Source organism: Malaclemys terrapin, chromosome 2, assembly GCF_027887155.1.
Source record: "Malaclemys terrapin pileata isolate rMalTer1 chromosome 2, rMalTer1.hap1, whole genome shotgun sequence".
Taxonomy (NCBI): domain Eukaryota; kingdom Metazoa; phylum Chordata; order Testudines; family Emydidae; genus Malaclemys; species Malaclemys terrapin.
In genome coordinates, this window is record NC_071506.1 from 80,663,796 (window position 1) to 80,685,151 (window position 21,356).

The following is a 21,356-nucleotide window of genomic DNA, read 5'->3' on the forward strand; positions in this document are numbered from 1 at the left end:
CCACTGTGCTCTCTTATTGATGTCATTGGAAGTTCCATGAAGAAATAGAAGGAAAAATATGCCAGAGTGCACACTGTGGATGAGAATTTTTATAGCCTAAACTTATTCCAAAATTGTTATATTTGTTCGCTAAGTACCTGAGTTTGTGTATTTTGTAGTTTTAATTCCACATTCTGAGTTTCACAGGTTTATTTTGAATGCCTGTAGCCCAGGGTTGATGGCATCAGTAAGTGTGTGATTCTGCTGTCAATGAGAATGGTGAAAATTAGTGGTAATTTCACTGAAGCCAGTGGAATTCTAGTGGTAAAATGGACACAAGTGAGATCAGAATCAATCCCAGAGTTTGTATTTTGAGTGTCACATAACTGTGGGGAAACTATGGTAGCCTCTTCTTATTTTCTCTGCCAGAGGGTGCCTCTGTGGCACTGGTGCAGATACTTTGCAAGAAGAGACACCATTGTTTGTACAACAAAGGTGTGTGGAAATCCTTAGGAGAGATGGCGAAATGTAGTTTTTCATGAAGACACAATGTAAAATCCCCCTCCACCTCCCACAGCTTCTGCGTTTGTCCCACACACATTCTATTAAGAATGTCAGGGAGGGTTGACGTAGCAGGTAGGAACTGAAAGGAACCAAAACAGCAGCTGTGTTGTATCTAAATGGTGTTGGGCTGCAGAAAGTGCTAGGGTAAATATATTTTAGATAGGATAAACAGAGCTCCCTCAAACACCTAAAAATTGTTTATGGCTTTAATGCAGAAAAGTTAAAAGATAATCAGAATAAGGCATTTTCATTTGTCCCAGGCACTGCATGAACAAGAGCAAAGAAAGAAAGAAAGACACTTGTGCTTTAAACCAAGACATATATCAACTCTGAAGAGTACCTGTAAAATGCCACTTTCTTGCTCAGACCTCCTCCCAGTGTGTATTGAAGTCATTTATTTAGTAACAAAATATAGGGGCCAATTCCTGCAAGAGATTCACATCCTCCATGCCCATTAAAGGCAATGGGTATTGAGTTTTGCTCAGTTCCTTCCAATATTATGCCAATAGGTTTTTGCTACTCTTTACTCCTGAAGGCATTACAGAGCAACTATTGTTAAGACTGCAAGCTGGATTCTTTTCTGGCTCATGCATCAATAGGTTTGTTAGTTAAATTTCATCCGCAGGGCTAAATTCTACTTTCATTTACACCTGTACAACCTAATTGTTGCAATTATTCACATACTCATCTGAAAAAATGTGTAGCAGGCATATTTATTCACTTCACAACTGAAAAGTTAGCTTGGAGTATGTATTTAGTTTCACTGCGAGGCAAGCTGCATAAAGACACATCTGAAACTCTCAATACCCAATATTCGAATACATAGTGGTCAGGTGGGTATGTGGATAGAAAGTGTAATGGACTGGATGATTAAATAGATTTTCATTTCTCTAAGTTCTACAATTCTACTTGTAATTTTTATTTATAAGAATCATGAATAGTATATGAGAAGTGAGGGTATCTTTTGCATACATATATTGGTTAAATTTGGAACCTGTGGTTTCAACCAAAGACACACATCTTTGGACTCTATATTATTAAAATGTCAGTAACAAGTCTGCATTACATTATGTCCAGTAATAATATAGCTAGGAAACCCAACCAGGGTTGACTGAACTAGATGAGATTAACTGGGCCTACTCACATTATAACCCTGTTAATGTCAGTGAGGCTCTAAGTGGTAACTTGTAAAAGAGCATGGCTGGAGTCCTAGCACAGAGCACAAACGCTAAGGCTCACCAGCACTAGATCTTAATCAAGAGTTTTATTTAAATCTTCCCCAAGAGTTCTCGCCATTCCAGGGAACATAAGGCCACTCGCAGTCCCTGAACAGACTACAATCAGAGTCTCTCACCCTCCATACTGTTCAGTGCTGAGCTCTGTAGGCAGAGTCTTCTTAGCCTGTTGTCTAAGCAAAGTATGATCCTTACAGGAAATAAATGTCTCTGCTAGCATCCAGTGCCTTACTTCTTAATAATATGGTCCACTTGCCTGCTCCTCCCTTTAGCACAGACAGCTTGTATTATCCCTTTTGGGGCTGGCCAGCGGTGCTGGAACAATTTGTATAGTGGGGTGCTGAGAGTCATTGAACCAAACTGTAAACCCTGGATATAATGGAAACCACTTTAGGCCAGGGGGTGCGGCAGCACCCCTAGTTCCAGCATCTATGGGTGTGTCAGGAATTTTTCCTTCCTTCTGAGAAAGTTTACTCCATCCTCCCCTTTACTGGGGATGGTGTTTATAAACCTTGTCATAGCAAGTACTTAGATGCTGCATAGGCATAAGTGACGGCAGATTTTAGCTCCTTATTTGCAGAGGCACATATGTGGGAAATCACCCTAGGATCCACATCCCACACATACTGATCTGCTAAAACATTCTAAAGAAACAACATTAATGCTTCTTCTGTAGCATGTTACATTTCCAAAGCACTTTCCAAACATTAGTTAATATTCCATGCAAAAAAACTATACTAACCACACTGAAATTGCCAAGTGCAGTGCTCATCATCAAGAAATGGCAAAGTTAACATGCCCATTCAACCTTTCCTCAGCCCCAGGATGGGCATGCAATATGATAATTTTAATTATATTGTCACATATTTTTTTCCTCCAGATCCTTGCCTCATGTGCAGTGTGGAAGGTGCTCAGTGAATGTGACAGCTGTCCAATATTTATATTTTTCTCCATTGTTCAATATGCAGCCCTCAGCCTTTATTTACTCTAATGCCATGTAACTCCTGCACTGAATGAGGCAGGGTCCAACACATCTGAAATGCTAAGAACAGTTCTGCGCTGGGGATGTGTCTAATTGCACTGATTTTAGAATTCCTTGTTCATGCTTTCTTCTGTAGAAGTTTCTTGTACTCCATTGCTTCGTGAATGTCTGTTAATGTTATAACACCATGGATGTGTAATGTTCATTTAACTTGGTATTTGTTTTCCAGTATGTCCTGTCTGTCCTGAAATTCACCTACCCTACCCTTTTTCAAGGGTAAGTACCATTTGAAAAACACATTTGTTTGAAATATGACTCTAATCAGTATTGTCTAGCTGTTCCATGCTGAAGCTAACTTTAGCATCTCCTGTCATTACAGGCTTTTCTTGTCTAGAAAACATACTCCATGTAGACCTAGTAAAGTGTTTGTTAACTTGTCTATGTTAATATGAATGTCATCCTGGTAAAGTATCTGTTTACAAAATCAACAGCCTCTCCATCAATTCTAGTTTTCATGGTGGCCTGTTATTTTAACCTAGGAAAGTAGCAATTATAAGATTCCCACACCATTTTAAGAAGTACTGATTTTGGCTTATGTGCATACATGATTTATTTAATTTCTTCCAATACGCTAACAATTAAAGGCGAATTTGTATCTAGGCTAACACAAATACAAGGGCACTTTATTTTCAAGCTCAGCCCATTTCTTAATTGTAATTCTGTGTTACAAATCACAACTTTATGCAAGTGACTCTGACAAGCCTTTTGTTTTGCCCAAGTTATCTGTATTTACTATCACTGGTGTCATCAATTTATAAAAGACATTGAGTGAAATCCTGGCCCATTGATGTTAATGGAGGTCAGGATTTCACCCATCATTTTTGTCCTCTTGGCATATGTGACCTGCCAGTAGTGTTTATGGAGAGTGGATATTTTCAAGTCCTGGACCATTACCTAACTTTTTCTGTCTTTTTCCCCCCCTTTACTGTGATGAACCCCTGTGAATCTCCATTTTCTTTGAGGCCTGTGAGGGCTATTAATCTGAAAAAGAGTTACGAATTTTTTTTTCAGGAGTCTGTTCTACTGTCAATGTGTGTACAAATTACTTTATATTACTGTTTCACCCAAGAGGCCTGGTCATGGACCAGGACCCCACTGTACTAGGCACTGTACACACACACAATAACACTTCATTTTTTCTGGGATGAAGTGTGTGTGAGGGGAGTATGTGAAAGACAAATATGGTAAGTCCTCATTAAAAGTCAACATTCACTAGCAGTTACCACACTGTGCTATCTGAGTTGCTGTAGTTATTTCCTTTTCCAAGTACACGGAAATAGTGGGCTATCTCATTGTAGTAATGGTTGGTAAATACTGACTGTTAAAAGGCCTTTGCATGCTATCGTGTTAGATTTGGGAGTAAGTGAGCCGGGGAGAAAAGCGCCTTATCCTCCTCATCTCACCCTGCCATAGGTCTGTTGTCATTGCTTGTGTTCTCTGTCTATTGTAGGGTTCTCTCCTGCAAGGTGCTGAGGACCTTCAACTCTCATTGACTTCAACAGGAGTGGTGGGTGCTCTGCACCTTGTAGGATTATCTTCAATACCAGAGGTGAGTTTGCTCTCTGGGACTTGATCCTGCACCATTAATGCTAATGGGAGTTTTGCCATTGACTTGAATGGGAGCAGGATCAAGCCCCTGATGAACATCCGGCTTACCCAGCTTTTACATTATTGTATGCCCCTCATCTAAACAAGGTAAAGTGAACTGTTGTAGCTGCACTGATTGTTCTTAATGTTCCCTGTGGGCAGTAATCTATCTGCTTTCCACCAGCATCAGGCTGTAGAGCAGGGATGAGCAAACTTTTTGGCCTGAGGGCCACATCGGGGTTCCGAAACTATATGGAGGACCGGGTAGGGAAGGCTGTGCCTCCCCAAACAGCCTGGGCCCCGCCCCCTATCCACTCCCTCCCACTTCCTGCCCCCTGACTGCCCCCTTCAGAACCTCCGACCCATCCAACCCCCATCTGCTCCTTGTTCCCTGACCACCCCGAACCTCCACCTATCCAACCGCCCCCTCCTCCCTGTCCCCTGACTGCCCCCTGGGACCCTCTTCCCCTTATCCAACCCTCACCATGCTGTTCAGAGCAGCAGGACTGGCAGCCGCGCCACCCCGCCGGAGCCAGCCACGCTGCCTGGCTGGAGCCAGCCACGCCGCCGCGCTGCCCGGCAGGAGCTCGCAGCCCCGCCCCCAGAGCACTGGCGGCATGGCGAGATGAGGTTGTGGGGGAGAGAGAAGAATAACGGGGGAGGAGCCAGGGGCTAGCCTCCCTAGCCGGGAGCTCAAGAGCCGGGCAGAACAGTCCCGCAGGCCAGATGTGGCCTGTGAGCCACTGTTTGCCCACCTCTGCTGTAGAGTGCATTGCATGTGATGGTGTCTTTCTTTTATTTTTTTGCAACACACCGCTTAAATTGAGTGCTTCACAATGAAAGGACTAACAGGCAAACAAACCCTTTGTGCCTAACAGTTACACAGGCTACAATGGTTTCACATTACAGCACAGCACACTAAACATTTACTGAATATAAAGCAAATAGTATTCAAACCCCACACCCCCAAAGAAGACTCTGCTAAACCAAAGGAAAAGGAAATATGCAACATAAAACTAACACTGAGTATACAGATTTTCTTTTTATAGTTTAAAATAAATTCCCTCACAGTCTTTTCATGATTTCACATGCTGTTTCTCTAGTAGGATAGAGAAGGCTCTTCTGATAGGGTAGAGTGTTATTAGTTGTTGTGAAATACCAATATAGTGGCAGATCCAGGATGTTTTGGATTTTGTATAAAAAACCAGCCAGTTATGAAGGAGCTTTCTCTAGAAGCTACAGATTAAAGAGTGCTGTGTACAGTCTATGTATTCGTTATTTGATGTTATTGACAGTATGCTTGGCACTATATAGAAGAAAATACAGTTTGTGCCGTAGGGAGTTTACAATCCAGGCCTAGTGTAAGCTACCATGAATAGTTATGTTTGAGTTGATATGTGAAGTCAGTGGGACTACACATGGTATCCCTGGTGCTTACTGCCAGGAATGATCCAACTGAAGCCAGTTGTTCAAGCCTTAGATCCAATAGCGTTTACAAGATTTAAACTTAAACAGATGGACAAAAAGAACCCCAAAACCAAAACAACCCTGCCCCCAACAACATGGGAAGACAAAGAGGAAGTTCAATCCCCAAACCCTGTTTATTTAACTGTTTTCTTTTCCCTTCTCCCTTCTATAATATAATGGAACAGAAAGTTAGCATTTGGGTATCATTATCATGCATAGTGCTTATCAGACAAATAAATGGACAGATCCCTGCCTACAGTCTACTTTAACCCAGAGCAAGAGTCCATAAATAAACAGTGTTGGGAGAGTATATGGAAGGACCAAGATTATAATGTAAGAGAGCAGGGGTGCTAATCTTTAATGTGGTCAGTTCCTTCCTTATAAAGTATATTTGAATACAATTAGATTTGGGGCAGTGGCCAGAGTGATGGATGGGGTGGAGAGATTGAAGGCTAATGAAAAGAAAGGTTTTAAAAGAAAAGAGCAGGGCTGCATGCTGTACAGCAGTGGTGGGCAACCTGCAGCCCATCAGGGTAATCTGCTGGCGGGCCTCCAGATAGTTTGTTTACATTTGCATGGCCGCCCGCAGACCCCAGTGGCCGCGGTTTGCCGTTCCCGGCCAAGGGGAGCTGCGAGAAGTGACGTGGGCCGTAGGGATGTGCTGGCCGCCGCTTCCTGCAGGTCCCATTGACTGGGAATGGCGAACTGTGGCCACTGGGAGTGGTGGGCGGCCGTGCAAATGTAAACAAACTGTCTGGTGGCCCGCCAGCGGATTACCCTGACAGTCTGCGTGCAGGCCGCAGGTTGCCCATCACTGCTCTACTGGCTCAGGGGTAACATTCCAGGGCTAGGAGGCATGACAAGAAAAGATGCCAAGCCACATATGAGGGAAACCTAACTTTGCTATGGGAAATATGGTTTGTGATTTTTAAAAAATCCACCTGTTTTGGGTTCTGTGTTGTTTCAGGTGGCAGACATTAGTTGGTGGATTTCTGCTCCACGTCTCCTGGAAGCTGGGCTGGGTGGAGATCAGTTGCAGTTCAAGGTACGGTGAACTCTGCAATACGTCATTAATATTTATTTTTTGTTGTTGGACTATGACACAGTTAGGTTTGCTGCAGAGGAAAATATTGAGCTGCCACGTAGGAGCAGATGAAAGTGAGCAGAGTATAAATGTACGGTTCAGAGTATAAATGTACGGTTTTCAAACAGACAAACTCGACTTAGCAAAGGCATGAGATGCAGCCTATGGGTGATGTGGAGGTTCAATTTTCCATGAAGAGTGAGTGGTAAAAGGTGGTGCAACCAAGATTTCTTGACTTACATATTTTTGATTGTAATTAAAAAGATACATCTATTTTATTTGATAAAGGAGTGAAATTTTCATGGTGATATTAATTGATAGGTTTTTCAGATAGAGCACTTTTGTGTTGAGACCCAAACAATTTGAATAGGGCATTGTAATTCTGGACTCCATAATTTTGAATGGAATCCTTTCTTTTGCAAGTAATGGGCCGAATTCTGCTTTCACTTATACCCAAGTAACTAGACTGACTTCAGAGAGGTTGCAGGGACGTAGATGGGAACAGAATTTGTCCCGATATGTTTTTATAAGCAATTTGGATAGAGTGGGAATATTTTGGTCCAAAACTCTCATTGACAGGATCAGACCCTTCGGGGAACAGCCTTGTTCTGCTAATGATAGTTGGTAACTACAGTTATTAACAAACTTTTATTCTATATGCATTATTTTTCTTTACCCTTAATATATCCTGGAAATACAGAAGAGATGCAGGCATAAGTTACATCCTGTCACTTTAAAAAAAATTATGCCTCATTTGGAAATGATTTTTTTTTAATTAAACCAAAATCAAAATTGTTTGTCAAATTTTTTCTTTGAGTTTTTATGGATTGTTGAAAAATTTAAAGCCATACCCAAAACTAAACTGAATTTTTTTTGTTTCTAATGTTTATTTGTTTCAGTGAAAACCTTGAAAAATGTTGAAGAAAATTTTAGATGAAAACTTTGGATTTTGTTGAAAAGCCATTTTCTATCAAAGAAAAGTTTTGATGGAAAAATTTTGACCAGCTTTTGTGTGTGTTTTGGAAACAAAGCCTTACATCCACTAGATGTCAGTCTGATATAGGGAACTAAATGAGACTAACAATCCCTGAGAGATGAACAGTTGAGAGAATTTCTCCATAGTGTTATGGAGTAGACATTCTCTATTAGTTAATGACTAAATTAAATAACTAGGCATAGCCAATGCTTTAGACTCATTTTGCAAAGCACTGTAATTATATTCCAGTCTTTGTATGAAGTCTCATATTTTGCTCTACCCTTAGGTAGGTACCGCAATTTGTGTAAGACATTTAAGTCCAAATTTTCAGAAATGCTCTTTAATTCTGGGTGGCTTTAATTTTGAGAGCCCATCTTTAGATAGCTAAACTTGGTTTTCAGAGGTGCCAAGTGTCCACATCTCCAAGTGATGCTTCTGGGAGCTGCGTTCAACACCTCTGAAAAATCAGGTGCATCAAGTAAGGCACCCAAACTTAAAGGGTGCTTTTGAAAAATGTAGCCCCATTAGCTTTGCACTGGAATATCCCTTTCTCCTGCGTGTACGTCTGACCCTGAACCCAAGAAATATCTTTTATAAAAGCTAAAAAGCAGCAGATACTGAGTTATATAAAGCATGTGGTTACAAGAAGTTTTCTTTAGCTTTTTGGACACCCCAGTTTATCATCCCCCAACTCCCAAGGCCACCACAGTCACCATTCTCCTACCTGCAAAAAGGCTGGATTTGTAACTCTGTGTGGAACTTGGCTCAGCAAGAAGGGCTCTGTAGAGAGTTGAATATGTTCCCACCCTTAGGGGCTATGCATAATATCTCCGTAGTTACTCAGGGAGTAAGAGACTATGATTCATATTGCATTCACTCAAAGAGAAATGCAGAGCCCTAAGGATCTGATTCAAAACCCACTGAAGTTAATGAGTCTTTCCACTGACTTCAGTGGGCTTTTGATCACATCCTAACAGCCAGGCAGCTGCCTTTGCCTTTCCTGTCTTTGTTACAGCAGTTTACTTCCTTGTATGCATGTCACTGCGTTCTGCTGTCAGTCACTTTAGTACAAGTGACTTGGGCCATGTCTACATTACAGATTTATGTTGACCTAACTTATGTCGGCATGCAGTTATTAAATCGCTTGTGTGTGGGGGCACACTTGGCTCCTTGTATTGGTGGTGTGCGTCCTCACCAGGAGCACTTGTATCAATTGTATTCTCAGTGTGCGGCATTGTGGGATGGCTCCTGAAAGCCAGTAACAGTCAACGTAAGCAACACAGTGTTTACACTGACACTGCATCGACCTAAATACATTGACCATGTGACCTTAGGCCGCTCAGAGAACTGGTGTTACTAAATTGGTGTAGAGAGGCACTTACGTTGGCAGGAGCCAAATTTAAGTGAAGACACTTCCACAGATAGCAACAGAGAGTCCTGTGGCACCTTTAAGACTAACAGATATATTGGAGCATAAGCTTTCGTGGGTGAATGCCCACTTCGTCGGATGCAGTTCCATAGATAGGTTGACGCAAGGCAGCTTATGTCAATTTAACCTTGTAGCATAAGCCAGGTCTCAGTGTAACCCAGCCAGCTGCCTCTCATGTGCCCTCTCTTGGCCTAAGGTCACACTACAGGCAGCCTTCTTCAGTTTCCCCTCTTGGATTATTCAAAGAAACGTTACATGAGGCTTTTTCTTGGTCAAACGTACCCAACATACTGTTACATCATGGGAACTGCTTTTGAAATTCTTTTTCACTGCATTTTGTATGATTGCATTGGAGATATAAACATTTTGGGAATTCCTGAAACTTCACATGGTGGTCAGGGTTTTTTTATTTTTATGTTCCTAATGGGAATCCAGTACTCAAGTTGTGGGGTTTTATTTTTTCAGAGTTCTCCATTCCAATGGCATAGTTTGCTTTAGGTAGGGATCTGATGTGAACTCATTGGTAGTGCACTACAGTAGGTTCAGATCCTGGTCCAGGCAAAATTCCAGTTGAAGTCAATAGCCTTAAAAGGTGCATTATTCCTATCAAAATGATCATAACTACCCAAGAAAGCTTGGGGATTTTTATGTCTGTGACTTTTAAATCTCCTGGGTTTTTAGTCATGTGTCTTCAAAAGCATATATGAAAAGAAATGTGCAGAAGGAAATGAAACATGATGTTTATATTTTTCTTTCATTGTATTTGCATAAATCTTTGCACATATATCCTCAGTTCAGCTCATTTTAATTTCACAGTCTTCAATGGAGTTTTTTATTTTGCTTTTTGCATCATGTGACTGCACTTTTTGGCTCTTGTCCACATTTCATGAACATGATGTAAACCAGGGGCTTGTTTTGTAGTATTCAATTGACTTTGGAAGAACTAGGATTCCACACTTTTTAAAAATAAATATTCTGGAGTTACTTCATGATCTGTTAGGCTTGATCCAAAGCCAGCTGAAATCAGTGGAAAAATCCATTTACTTCAATTGACTTTGAATCAGGCCCTTAGTTGCTCCCCCTTACCCCCCCCCCCTTATTCAGGATTTGATATCACGCCCACTGAAGTTAACCACTTGCTTGGTGCTTTTCCTCCCCTACCCTGAGACTTGCAGAAGAAAACAAATTGTGAAGACTCTTCATAAAGGTGAAGCTTCAGCCCACAGCACAAAAAATGACTAAGAAAAATTAGATCAAGCTGGAATGACTTCATTCGCCCGTATTAGTTGTTAAACTGCCTCTAGGAGTTTGCCTTAGTCAAAGGTATGTCATTATGAGAACTCAAGAGGCAAATCCCACAGGGGCTAAGTGACCTGTAGGAGGAATATGTTTGCAGACCTAGCTGAGTAATAAACATGTACATCCTGTGTGTGTGTGTGTGTGTGTGTATATATATATACACACACACACATATATGCATCACACAGGGCATTTTATACCTTCATCTGTCAGTTCATCCAACTTCTGTTGAGCATCAGTGATGCCAATTAAAATGAAAATTTCTGTCAAAATCAATCCGAACAATTGCTGTTAATGGAAGTTAAACAAGTATTCTGGGAAGATATATATTGGGGAGCACAACTGCTGCTTCAGTAAAAGGGAAATTTGGGGTTAGGTGAGTTAACTTGTCCTGGAGAGTTCCTAAGTAAGTTGGGGGTGGGAACTTGGGGGCAAAACACTGAATTAAATATATACAGCTTTACTTGAGAAAGCCCTTTTACATTGTCCAGGATAAACAACTACTGCTAATGGCCATTTGTAAAAGGAATGTGGTAAATAATGGTATTGTTCATTTTTTTTACAGATCTGAAGTACTGACATGGCTCCCGGCTTCAGCGCTTTTTGTGGGCATTATCTATGCAGGTTCCAGGGCATTATCTAGATTGGTAAGGAACATACCAATGGAAATGAATAACCAGATTTTCTATACTTCATGTATAAAGAAAATATTCTACAAGCAAGGATTTCAGTGCTGTTTTACTAACACTACTAGAGATTAGAGTGTTGATTCTGCAAGATGTGGAGCATCACTGAGATGTACCTCGCACCCTGAACTCCCACTGACATCAGTGATAGCAGAGAGGACTCAGCACCTCCCAGGAATGCTCAGCATCTTGCAGAATAGAGCCTGGCCAATCTGCCTTATGCAAACAGAAGTTGCTGGAGGAGTTACTAACTCTGTTTTTTAAATTGTTTTCCTCTATTGCAAATGAGATACATAGTGAGATCAATGGAAAAGGCTTGTGTCCCTTTTACAGGATATTTTTGACACATTATGGAGTTTGAAAAAATAAATTGCAAATTGTCTATTTGGGAAGAGATTAAAGGATTGACTGGATTCATAAAGTCATTTAAACCATAATAGGCCAGTGAAGATCTAGGTGAGGTCAAGTATGCTTTAAGTAATATTTAATATCATTTGTTTAAATTGCCTTCAGTATTTTTGAAAATGAAAATCCTGTGACCTTATTTTAAAAAACCCATAGCAGTATTTTATCGGAATTGTCCAGTCTGTGTGATCAGATGCTGTGCAAACTACCCTATGAGTTTTGTCAATGCATCCCAATCCAGACCTAGACAACACTCTTCAACTCCACGGCCAGATCATACCCACCCACATTAAAACCCACAGGAGGGATGGGGAGGGTAATCTCCAAAAGGATCTGCTTGCAGTGATACACCTTAGCTTCATCTTGTTGGGTGGAGAGGGTGAAGGGCAGGGCCCCCCACTGCCATGGAAAAGGCTGTGGGGCCCAATCTCATTCCCTTTTGGTTACAGTGGATCTTCAGGAAACTGGGACCATTTGCCCGCAGATGGAATCTCACCCCGGTCACCTACAATGGTGGCCTCTCTGGCTCCTCATTAGAGCAGATCCATTTGGCTTCTCCTGGCTGTGACTAACCACAGATCCTTTAGAAAGGGCTAAAAGGAAACAATGAAGCATCCTCAGGCTTCAGGCTGTATTGTCTTCTCTGCCTGCACTCCATAGGGATGGAGGAGGTACCGAGTAAGTCCTCCTCAGTCAGATCCCTGGTTCGCCCACTCCTCCCTTGGTTTACCCAGTTTCCACTCCTTCCCTACTGCCTGGATACATGGACATCCAGGAAAGAGGGGAATATTTTTTTTGGGGGGGGAGAGGAAGGGTTGAGCCCACTTCTGTGCAGGATGGCAGAGATCCACACAATGAGGTTTCCATCCATGCACAGATCTTAGTGGTCCATGTCCTAACCTCTCTTGAACAGAAGCTACCAGTCGTACTCGGTTTTGTGATGTGGACAAATGGGGATTTAAGGGCCAATCCTGCAAACACTTGGGCACATGAGAAAGTTACTCATGGGAATAGTCCTATTAGGTTCATGGACCCTAACTGGTGTGTAGGTTCATGTATTTGAGTGAATTTCACTCCTGAATGCATGCTTCAATGTCCACTATAGGCATATAATACAGACCTAAGGAAAATTGATTTAACAGATCACTGGAGTTGGGCCTGCTCTCATCAGCGGTATGTTTGGCTCTTGGATCCAGTGGTTTACCTCCCAAGTAGAAATTAAATTAATTTCATGGGCCACGCCAAGGGCCCAATCCTGCAAACACTTATGAGAGAATAACTTACACACATAATTGTTTACTGTATTGGGCTCTCTATTATTATTATTTGTGCACTTCACAAAAAACACTGTTCATCTCTCTGCTCAGGACAGGTCTGGAACTGGAAGAGGATTGCTTGCGTCTGGACTGAGATGCATTGACAGAACTATGTTGGGAAGTCTGCACAGAATCCAATTGCACTGGCTGGTCCCAGACAGTAAACCTTCCGTTCATGAGAACTAAAGCCACTCATACATTTGAAAAAAATATTCACATCAAAGATAATAAACATATGGAGAAGGTTAACTGAGCTGGTCAAATTGGAGCAATTGTTGGCTCTAAAACACATTTCTTTTGACTCCAGAAGGAGCCAATAGCATACAAAAAAAGTAGTAAATTGGCTCCACAAAAGGAAGAACGTAAATTCTGGTGTCAACTTTCCTTGGATATCATTATTTCTAGATTTTCCTATTATTGTGTCTAGCTCAAGACGCTTATATTAGATGGTCTCATTTTAACTTTCTCACTTGGCATCAGAAGTCCAAGTCCAGCTGTGGGGTCAGGACTTGTTAGGTTTTCATTACCAGTGAAAGAGCAACTGACAATTTGCTGCCTACATGCACTTTTGTTTGCTTGTTTTTTCCCCCATTTTCTTGCTAATTTAAAGGTGTCTAAAGCAATCATTGTGTAAATGTGTTCATTGCTCCATTTGAATTGTCATTGTAGCTAGGAATGTTTTAGTAGGGACATTTTGTCCAGCTATTTGAAAAAGAACAAAACACATAAACATGGTTTGAGGCTTCTTTGCAAAATAAAATCTAAGATATATTTGGTGCATACACCATTTATCATCCAAGTGGATCTCAAGCACTTTACAAACATGAACTAATCTCTCCGGGTCTGTTTTTTCCCCATCTGTGGATATTAATTTTTACTTTTCTCACATGAGTATTATGAGAATTAAAATCAACATTTTCTGACGTTGGGTTGCCTCAGTTTTTGGCTGTCAATCTGAGACGCCTCAGATCTGATTTTCAAAAAGTGCTGAGCACCTGCAGTCTAGTTGACTTCACCTGCAGTCAGATTAATCACTGTTATTGTTGTCTATTTCTTGATTACTTTCATTGGAGTAGCAGCAAGAGGCTCCTCTGGGTCCTTTTGGCTTGAAGGTAGAATTCTAGTACTGCTTGAGTACCTTATTTTATACTACTTCCCTAGTTTATGACAGTTCTCTATAGGAGAAACTGATGGTAAACCTGTAAAACCATGGCATCCACAATGCCTTATTCTTAAGTAACACCCAAGTTTCTGTATCAATAGACAGATATTAATTTTCCTATAACAGCTTACTGTAGAGAGAGAGGGTACTAATTCTGAATGTCATTTTCCTCCTCCGGTGGCAGCCAATTCCTGTGTTCCTTACTGTCCACAATGCAGCAGAAGTTATAACCTGTGGATTCCAGAAGTTTGTGCAGAAAGAGGTAATTGATGTATGAAAGGCCAGTTTCAGTAATGTAACTGCACCATAACAAGATGCTGTATTTCTTTTAATATCTAAATTAGTCCTGCATGCTTTCCTGTCTGCACTGATTGCACTGCAGTGAGTCTCAGAGACAGCAGTCACTGTCAGCAAATATCAAGCTATTGACCTTTTTCTTGTCTAGGGAAATACTTTGAATGTATATTGACAATTTGATCTGTATTTTTTAAGACTGGTTTGATCCTGATGACTTGTTCCTTTTGAAAATGAAAATCCCATCTCCTTTTGCCAGATATAAGAACTTGATCCTTTGACCTCAATAGCAGGAGAATTGGGCCCCTTAAATCTTGCAGGTACTATGTGTATAGTGATTTGATAAATGATATGAGTCTTGTGAACTATACACAGCTGGAATTGATCGCATCTGAACATGGAAGTCGGGGAGGAACCATACATTTTTAGATGCTCTGGGATATGTTTGTACTGCTTTTTAAATCCCATGACTGCGAATCTCAGAACCCAGGTCTACAGACTTGGGCTCATCGGGTTTGCGCTACAGAATTAAAAACAGCTGTGTGGACATTCGGGTTTGGGCTGGAGTTTGAGCTCTGAAGCCCAAGAAGGCAGAGTGGGCTTCAGAGATGCAGCCCCAGCCTGAACCACAATGTCTACACAGCTGGTTTTGGGGCCAGAACTATGAGTCCATGTCTATAGATGCAGGCTCTGAGACTTGTTGCCATGTGTTTTAAAACGCAGTGTAGCTGTACTCTTATAGACTGCAATTCCCATTTAAGTCAGGAGAAAGATTCCCATTTCCTTTAATAGGAGTGGGGATCTGTCTCTAGTCTTAAGATGTATTGGAGATCCTGCTTATTAGATATCAGTGTGATTTGCTGTGTAGAGTGGCCCTGGCAAGCACTTCACACCACATGAAGCCTCCTCTAGTTTGAAAGGAATCTTCCATTAATTACATCTCTGGTGTGTAGAATAAAAGACAAACAGCCAGCACTGGGTGCCACTAAAAAACTGAAGCTCAAAGACTGTACAAATGTCTATAATTTGATCCAGCCGCGCCACAGTTTGGGTGTATTGACATCCAGGCTTTTGGCTCACTCCAAGATGAAGGCCAGATATGAAATTCATATCTGGTTTCAGGTTAAGATGACCAGTATGCTGAAAATTCAGTTATGAGATTGGTTTATGCCAATCTATAATCCTCATTCTACTGCAAAGTAAGTGTCCCAGTCAAGCACAATGGCTGGTTTATTGTTGTTTGTCAGTCTCTGACACCAATTTATTTGCCGGTTGGGATGATCTATAATGGCTTTAACTCTTTGTTGGGAGACTCTTTTCCACCATATGTAGAACTTATTTTATTAAATTATCAGTTCTGAATTTTTGTTATGTATAGCAAATATTTAGTCACCAGAGAAAATGTTTGAAATCTATCTCCCATCTTAATGCAAAAAATGATTACTTTTTCAGCGATCAGTCACTTTAAATCTTTTGAGCACATTTTCTTTCTTTTTATACAGCAGACCTCTCTCCTAAAAATCTGTAGGTAAGTTTTTTAAGCTACTCAGATGGGGTGAATTGCACTGGTTTTGGCTCTGGTTTCTATATTTGCTTCAGGTAATGGAACACCAAAACAATATATAACTTAAGACACATTACTATGGGCAGCAGTAGGCCCACGTTGAACATTTATGTAATTAAATTATCTTTATATATTTTCTAAAAACAATTGTATAAATAGATTTCCCCCCCTCCCTTTGTATAATTTAAATGTCATTGCTGGAAGGCCAGTGATTATAACTAACAAACCATTACATGCACAGGATGGAGGCAAAAAATGTTTTGGAAAGGAAACATATTTCAAGTTTAAGCTTCCAAAGGATAATCATAAACAGCAAAAGAATGAAGCTTTAAAGTAGCTCAAGAATGGCCTTTCTGAAAATTATAGGGCCCAATTCTGCCACCCTTTCTCATGCTAGGTGGAAGAATCTGGCTCTTTATTTGTTGCCCCTATAAGTTTAACCTCTGAAAAGGAGAGAGGGAGAATAACAAATAGAAAAGCCATTCATTCAGAAGACCAAGTGCTCCTTCCCTTCCACACAACCCCTTAGAGGAGTTATGCATCCGAAGAAGTGGGCTGTAGTCCACGAAAGCTTATGCTCTAATAAATTTGTTAGTCTCTAAGGTGCCACAAGTACTCCTGTTCTTCTTTTTCCTTAGAGGAGTGGTTTTCAAACTTTTTTTCTGGGGACCCAGTTGAAGAAAATTGTTGATGCCTGCGACCCAACGGAGCTGGGGATGAGGGGTTTGGCGTGTGGGAGGGGCTCAGGACTGGGGCACAAGGTTGAGGGCTGCAGGGTGGGGCAGGAGGTTGGGGTGATGAGGGGTTCAGGGTGTGGAAGAGGACTCTGGGCTGGGGCAGGAGGTTGGGGTGAGGGAGGGGGTCAGGGTTCTGGGCTCAGAGTGCAGGCTCTGGGGTTGGGGTGCAGGAGGGGCTTCGGGTTTGGGGGGGGCTCAGGGCTGGGGTAGGGGATTGGGCATGGTGTTGGGGCGCAGACTTATCTCAGGCAGCTCCCGGTCAGTGGCACAGCGGGGGTGCTAAGGCAGGCTTTCTGCCTGTCTTGGCACTGCTGACTGCGCTGCGCCCCAGAAGCGGCCAGCAGCAGGTCTGACTTCTAAGCGAAGGCATGCAAGCGGCTTCGCGCCAACTCTTGCTCACAGGCACTCCCTCACCCCCACTCCCATTGGGTAGTTCCTGGCCAAAGGGAGTGCAGAGCTGGTGCTTAGGTCAGGGGCAGCGCGCGGAGCCCCGTGGCCCCCCGCCTAGAAGCCAAACCCACTGCTGGCCACTTCCGGGGCGCACCGTGGTGTCGAAATAGGTAGCCACTAGCCTGCCTCAGCTGGGCAGCACCGCCGATGGGACTTTTAACGACCTGGTCGGCGGTGCTGACCAGAGTGACCCAGTGCCTGACATGCTGCGACCCAGTACTGGGTTGTAACCCGAAGTTTGAAAAACGCTGCCTTAGAGTGTGGATTAACCACTTTGTTTTGAAGCTTGAGAGTACAGCTGCCCCCTTGCCCCTAATCAGAGAAGATTAGTTTAACGTTTATGCTGCTTAGAAGCAACACGTTCATTGATGTGTTAGAACTTTTTTCAATCCAGGTGTTTTTTCCCAGTGATCCTGTTATATATGGGTTTAGATCACTGGATTATCTCCATCAAGCATGCCTGAGTTTTTCTTGCTTGGTTTTGCTTTCCCCTGCCACATTTAAAAAAAAAAAAAAAAAAAAAAAAAGCCCAACAACCAAAAAAACACCTCACAACCCTGGAAAACTAACTGCAAAACAATTGTTCATTATTGTTACTACTGATGCAGAGTTCCTAACTTTTCATGGTGTGTTGCAGAAATAAAGATAGACATGAACTTTGGCCCAAAATGCGTACATTCTGAATTAGGTGAACTTAAGAAATGACGCCAACAGATGAAGGAAGGGATACATAGGGAGGGATGAGGGTTACAACAATTAAAGAAAACAGGCTTAATACTGCCCTGCATCTGAGCTCTGCCTGGAGCAGGGGAGAAGGGTGCTGTCAAAGAGCAGGTTTTAGCTACCTGGTTCTGCAATTGACTCAGCCCTGACGTGAGTAAGAGCAGCTTTAGGGACCTTACACCAGTGGAGGATTGGTATATTAGAGCTTCTCTCCTTTGCACCCTCAGTCCACCATGGCCCCAGTGTGCTCCCTATGCTAGGAGTTGGGGGAGGAGTGGCTGGTGCAGGTGCCACCTCTGCTGGGCTTATGACAGCAGGGAACTCCCCTCAACAAGTAGAACTCTTTGCTGGCCATTTATTGCCATAACCTGACCCCCCTTTGTGCTGCCGGAGTGGTACAAAGGGGCTGGATGGTAAGGGAGAATCTGGCACAATATGATTAATACTCTCAGGTACAAATATACATTAACTCATGTATATTTTGCACGGGTATTCTTTTCTGCTGATTTAAATTCTTTTTTTGTTGTTAAATACAAAGGAGACTAGGTAAAATACCTTCCTGTTGGTGGAAAAGGTGATAATCTATGTAAAAATCAAGGGATGTCAGTGTGAGATTGCATGGAAATTCCCAATCTGATTTGAGAGTGCAGCATTGGGTTACGAACTATAGGTCTTTGTTTTCTTTCACACAGTGTGCTATTCCTCCTGATCGCAGCAGGGTGCCTTCCTTTGTTTGACATGCAGGTGGGTTCTGTTTTGTCAGCTGTCTTTGACCTTGGTATTTGGGAGTCCTGTTTCCAAGCAGGGGGAATATATTTGCATGGCTTTTGCTTGTGTGCTAAGGTAATTCACAGTCAGTTTTGTGAAGGGTTATAAAACTGTCTCCTTGGCCTATTATGTTTAATATAACTAGGGCTGTTGATTAATCACAGTTAACTCATGCGGTTAACTCAAAAAAATTAATAATCACGATTCATCGCAGTTTTAATCCCACTGTTAAACAAGAGACTATCAATTAAAATTTATTAAATATTTTGGATGTTCTACATTTTCTCATATATCTTGTATTCTGTGTTGTAATTGAAATCAAAGTGTATATTTTGATTACAAATATTTTCACTGTAAAAATGATAAACAGAAGAAATAGTATTTTTCAATTCACCTCATACAAGTACTGTAGTGCAATCTTTGTCCTGAAAGTGCAACTTACAAATGTAGATTTAAAAAAAATGTTTTTTACATAACTGCACTCAAAAACAAAAAGTGTAAAACTTCAGAGGCTACAAGTCAACTCAATCCTACTTCTTGGTCAGCCAATTGCTAAGACAAACAAGTTTGTTTACATTTACAGGAGATAATGCTGCCCTCTTCTTATTTACAATGTCACCAGAAAGTGAGAACAGGCATTTGCATGGCACTTTTGTAGCTGGCATTGCAAGGTATTTACGTGCCAAATGTGCTAAACATTCGTATGCCCCTTCATGCTTCGGCCACCATTCCAGACGACATGCTTCCGTGCTGATGACGCTCATTAAAAAAATAATGCATTAATTAAATTTGTGACCAAACTCCTTGGGGGAGAATTGTATGTCCCCTGCTCTGTTTTACCTGAATTCTGCCATATATTTCATGTTACGGCAGTCTTGGATGATGACCCAGCACATGTTGTTGTTTGTTTTAAGAACAAGTTCACTGCAGATTTGATAAAATGCAAAGAAGGTACCAATGTAAGATTTGTAAAAATAGCTACTCGACCCAAGGTTTAAGAATATGAAGTGCTGTCCAAAATCTGAGAGGGATGGCGTAGGGACACTTTTAGAAGTCTTAAAAGAGCAACACTCTGATGCGGAAACTACAGAATCTGAACCACCAAAAAAGAAAATCAACCTTCTGCTGGTGGCATCTGACTCAGATAATGAAAATGAACATGCGTTGGTCCGATCTGCTTTGGATCGTTTTCAAGCAGAACCCATCATCAACATGGACGCATGTCCCCTGGAATGGTGGTTGAAGCATGCACATCTGACACGTAAATATCTTGCGACACCGGCTACAACAGTGCCATGAGAACGCCTGTTCTCACTTTTAGGTGACATTGTAAACAAGAAGCGGGCAGCATTCTCTCCTGCAAATGTAAACAAACTTGTTTGTCTGAGCGATTGGCTGAGCAAGAAGTAGGACTGAGTGGACATGCAAGCTCTAAAACTTTCCATTGTTTTATTTTTGAATGCAGTACTTTGGTACATAATTCTATATTTGCAAGTTCAACTTTCATGATAAAGAGATTGCATTACAGTACATGTATTAGGTGAATTGAAAAATACTATTTCTTTTGTCTTTTTATAGTGCAAACACTTGTAATAAAAAAATAAATATAAAGTGATCACTGTACACTTTAATTGTTGTAATTGAAATCAATATATTTGAAAATGTAGAAAACATCCAAAAATATTTAAATAAATGGTATTCTATTAACAGTGCAATTAATCACATGATTAACTTTTAAAATTGTTTGATTAATCATGATTTTAAAAAAATTAATTGCTTGACAGCCCTAATAACATAGTATATGATCATTATTATTTTATTTATTTGTACTGCGGTAGTTTTTAAGAGACTCAGTCTTGAGGAAGGATGTTCCAGTGGTTAAGGTGCTAGCCTGGGACTCAGGAAACCCAGGTTTAATTTCCTGCTCTGCCACAGACTTCCTAGGTGATCTTGAGCAAGTCACTTTGCTTCTCTGTACCTCAGTTTCCTATCTGTAAAATGGGGATAATAGTACTTGTATTGTAAGGATAAATTATAGACTGTGAGATACAAAGATGGCCATAGAAGCATGGAGAGCATCTGTCTATGATAGACAGTCAGACCAGGACCCTATTATTCAGGTACTGCACAAACATAACAGACAGATGGGGCCCTGCTCCCAAACTAAGTAGTAGGCGTTAAGGCAATTTTTCCCGACAGTAAAGTTTTTTGTATTTATGGTGTGTGCGCCTGTGTACTGAAAGAGTGGATACTGTAACAGAAGGTACACATCTGGGGTAGGCCTAGTGGTCTGTACTGCAATCTTTGTTTGATCCAGTCATATGGTCTCTCCTGTTACAAGCCTGCAGAGGCTGAGAATCCTAGGGTACCTGTACACAGCAAAAAATACCCCCGCAGCAGTGAGTTTCAGAGCTTGAGTCAATTGACTCGGGCTTGCAGGTCTTGGGCTGCTGGGCTAAAAAATAGCAGTGTAGATATTTGGGCTCGGGCTGGAGCTGGGGCTCTGAAACCCAAAAAGGAGAAAGGGTCTCAGACCCAGGTGCCAGCCTGAGTCCAAACATCTACACTGCTATTTTTAGCCCCGCAGCC

The 21,356-nt window shown here is 41.6% G+C and overlaps 1 protein-coding gene across 12 annotated transcripts in view; it reads left to right on the plus strand.

Annotated features, from left to right (window-relative positions):
- TMEM241 (transmembrane protein 241) overlaps positions 1-21,356 on the plus strand; it is a 188,035-nt gene that overhangs the window by 1,966 nt on the left and 164,713 nt on the right. For 9 of the 12 annotated variants that reach the window (XM_054017805.1, XM_054017808.1, XM_054017806.1 and 6 more), the window contains exons 2-7: positions 2,990-3,036; positions 6,842-6,919; positions 11,228-11,309; positions 14,416-14,493; positions 16,028-16,053; positions 18,692-18,743. In XM_054017805.1, the coding sequence (XP_053873780.1) occupies positions 2,990-3,036; positions 6,842-6,919; positions 11,228-11,309; positions 14,416-14,493; positions 16,028-16,053; positions 18,692-18,743 (363 nt within the window). The remainder of the gene's footprint in view (positions 1-2,989; positions 3,037-6,841; positions 6,920-11,227; positions 11,310-14,415; positions 14,494-16,027; positions 16,054-18,691; positions 18,744-21,356) is intronic. The other 3 variants (XM_054017800.1, XM_054017803.1, XM_054017804.1) reach the window with 3 other exon arrangements.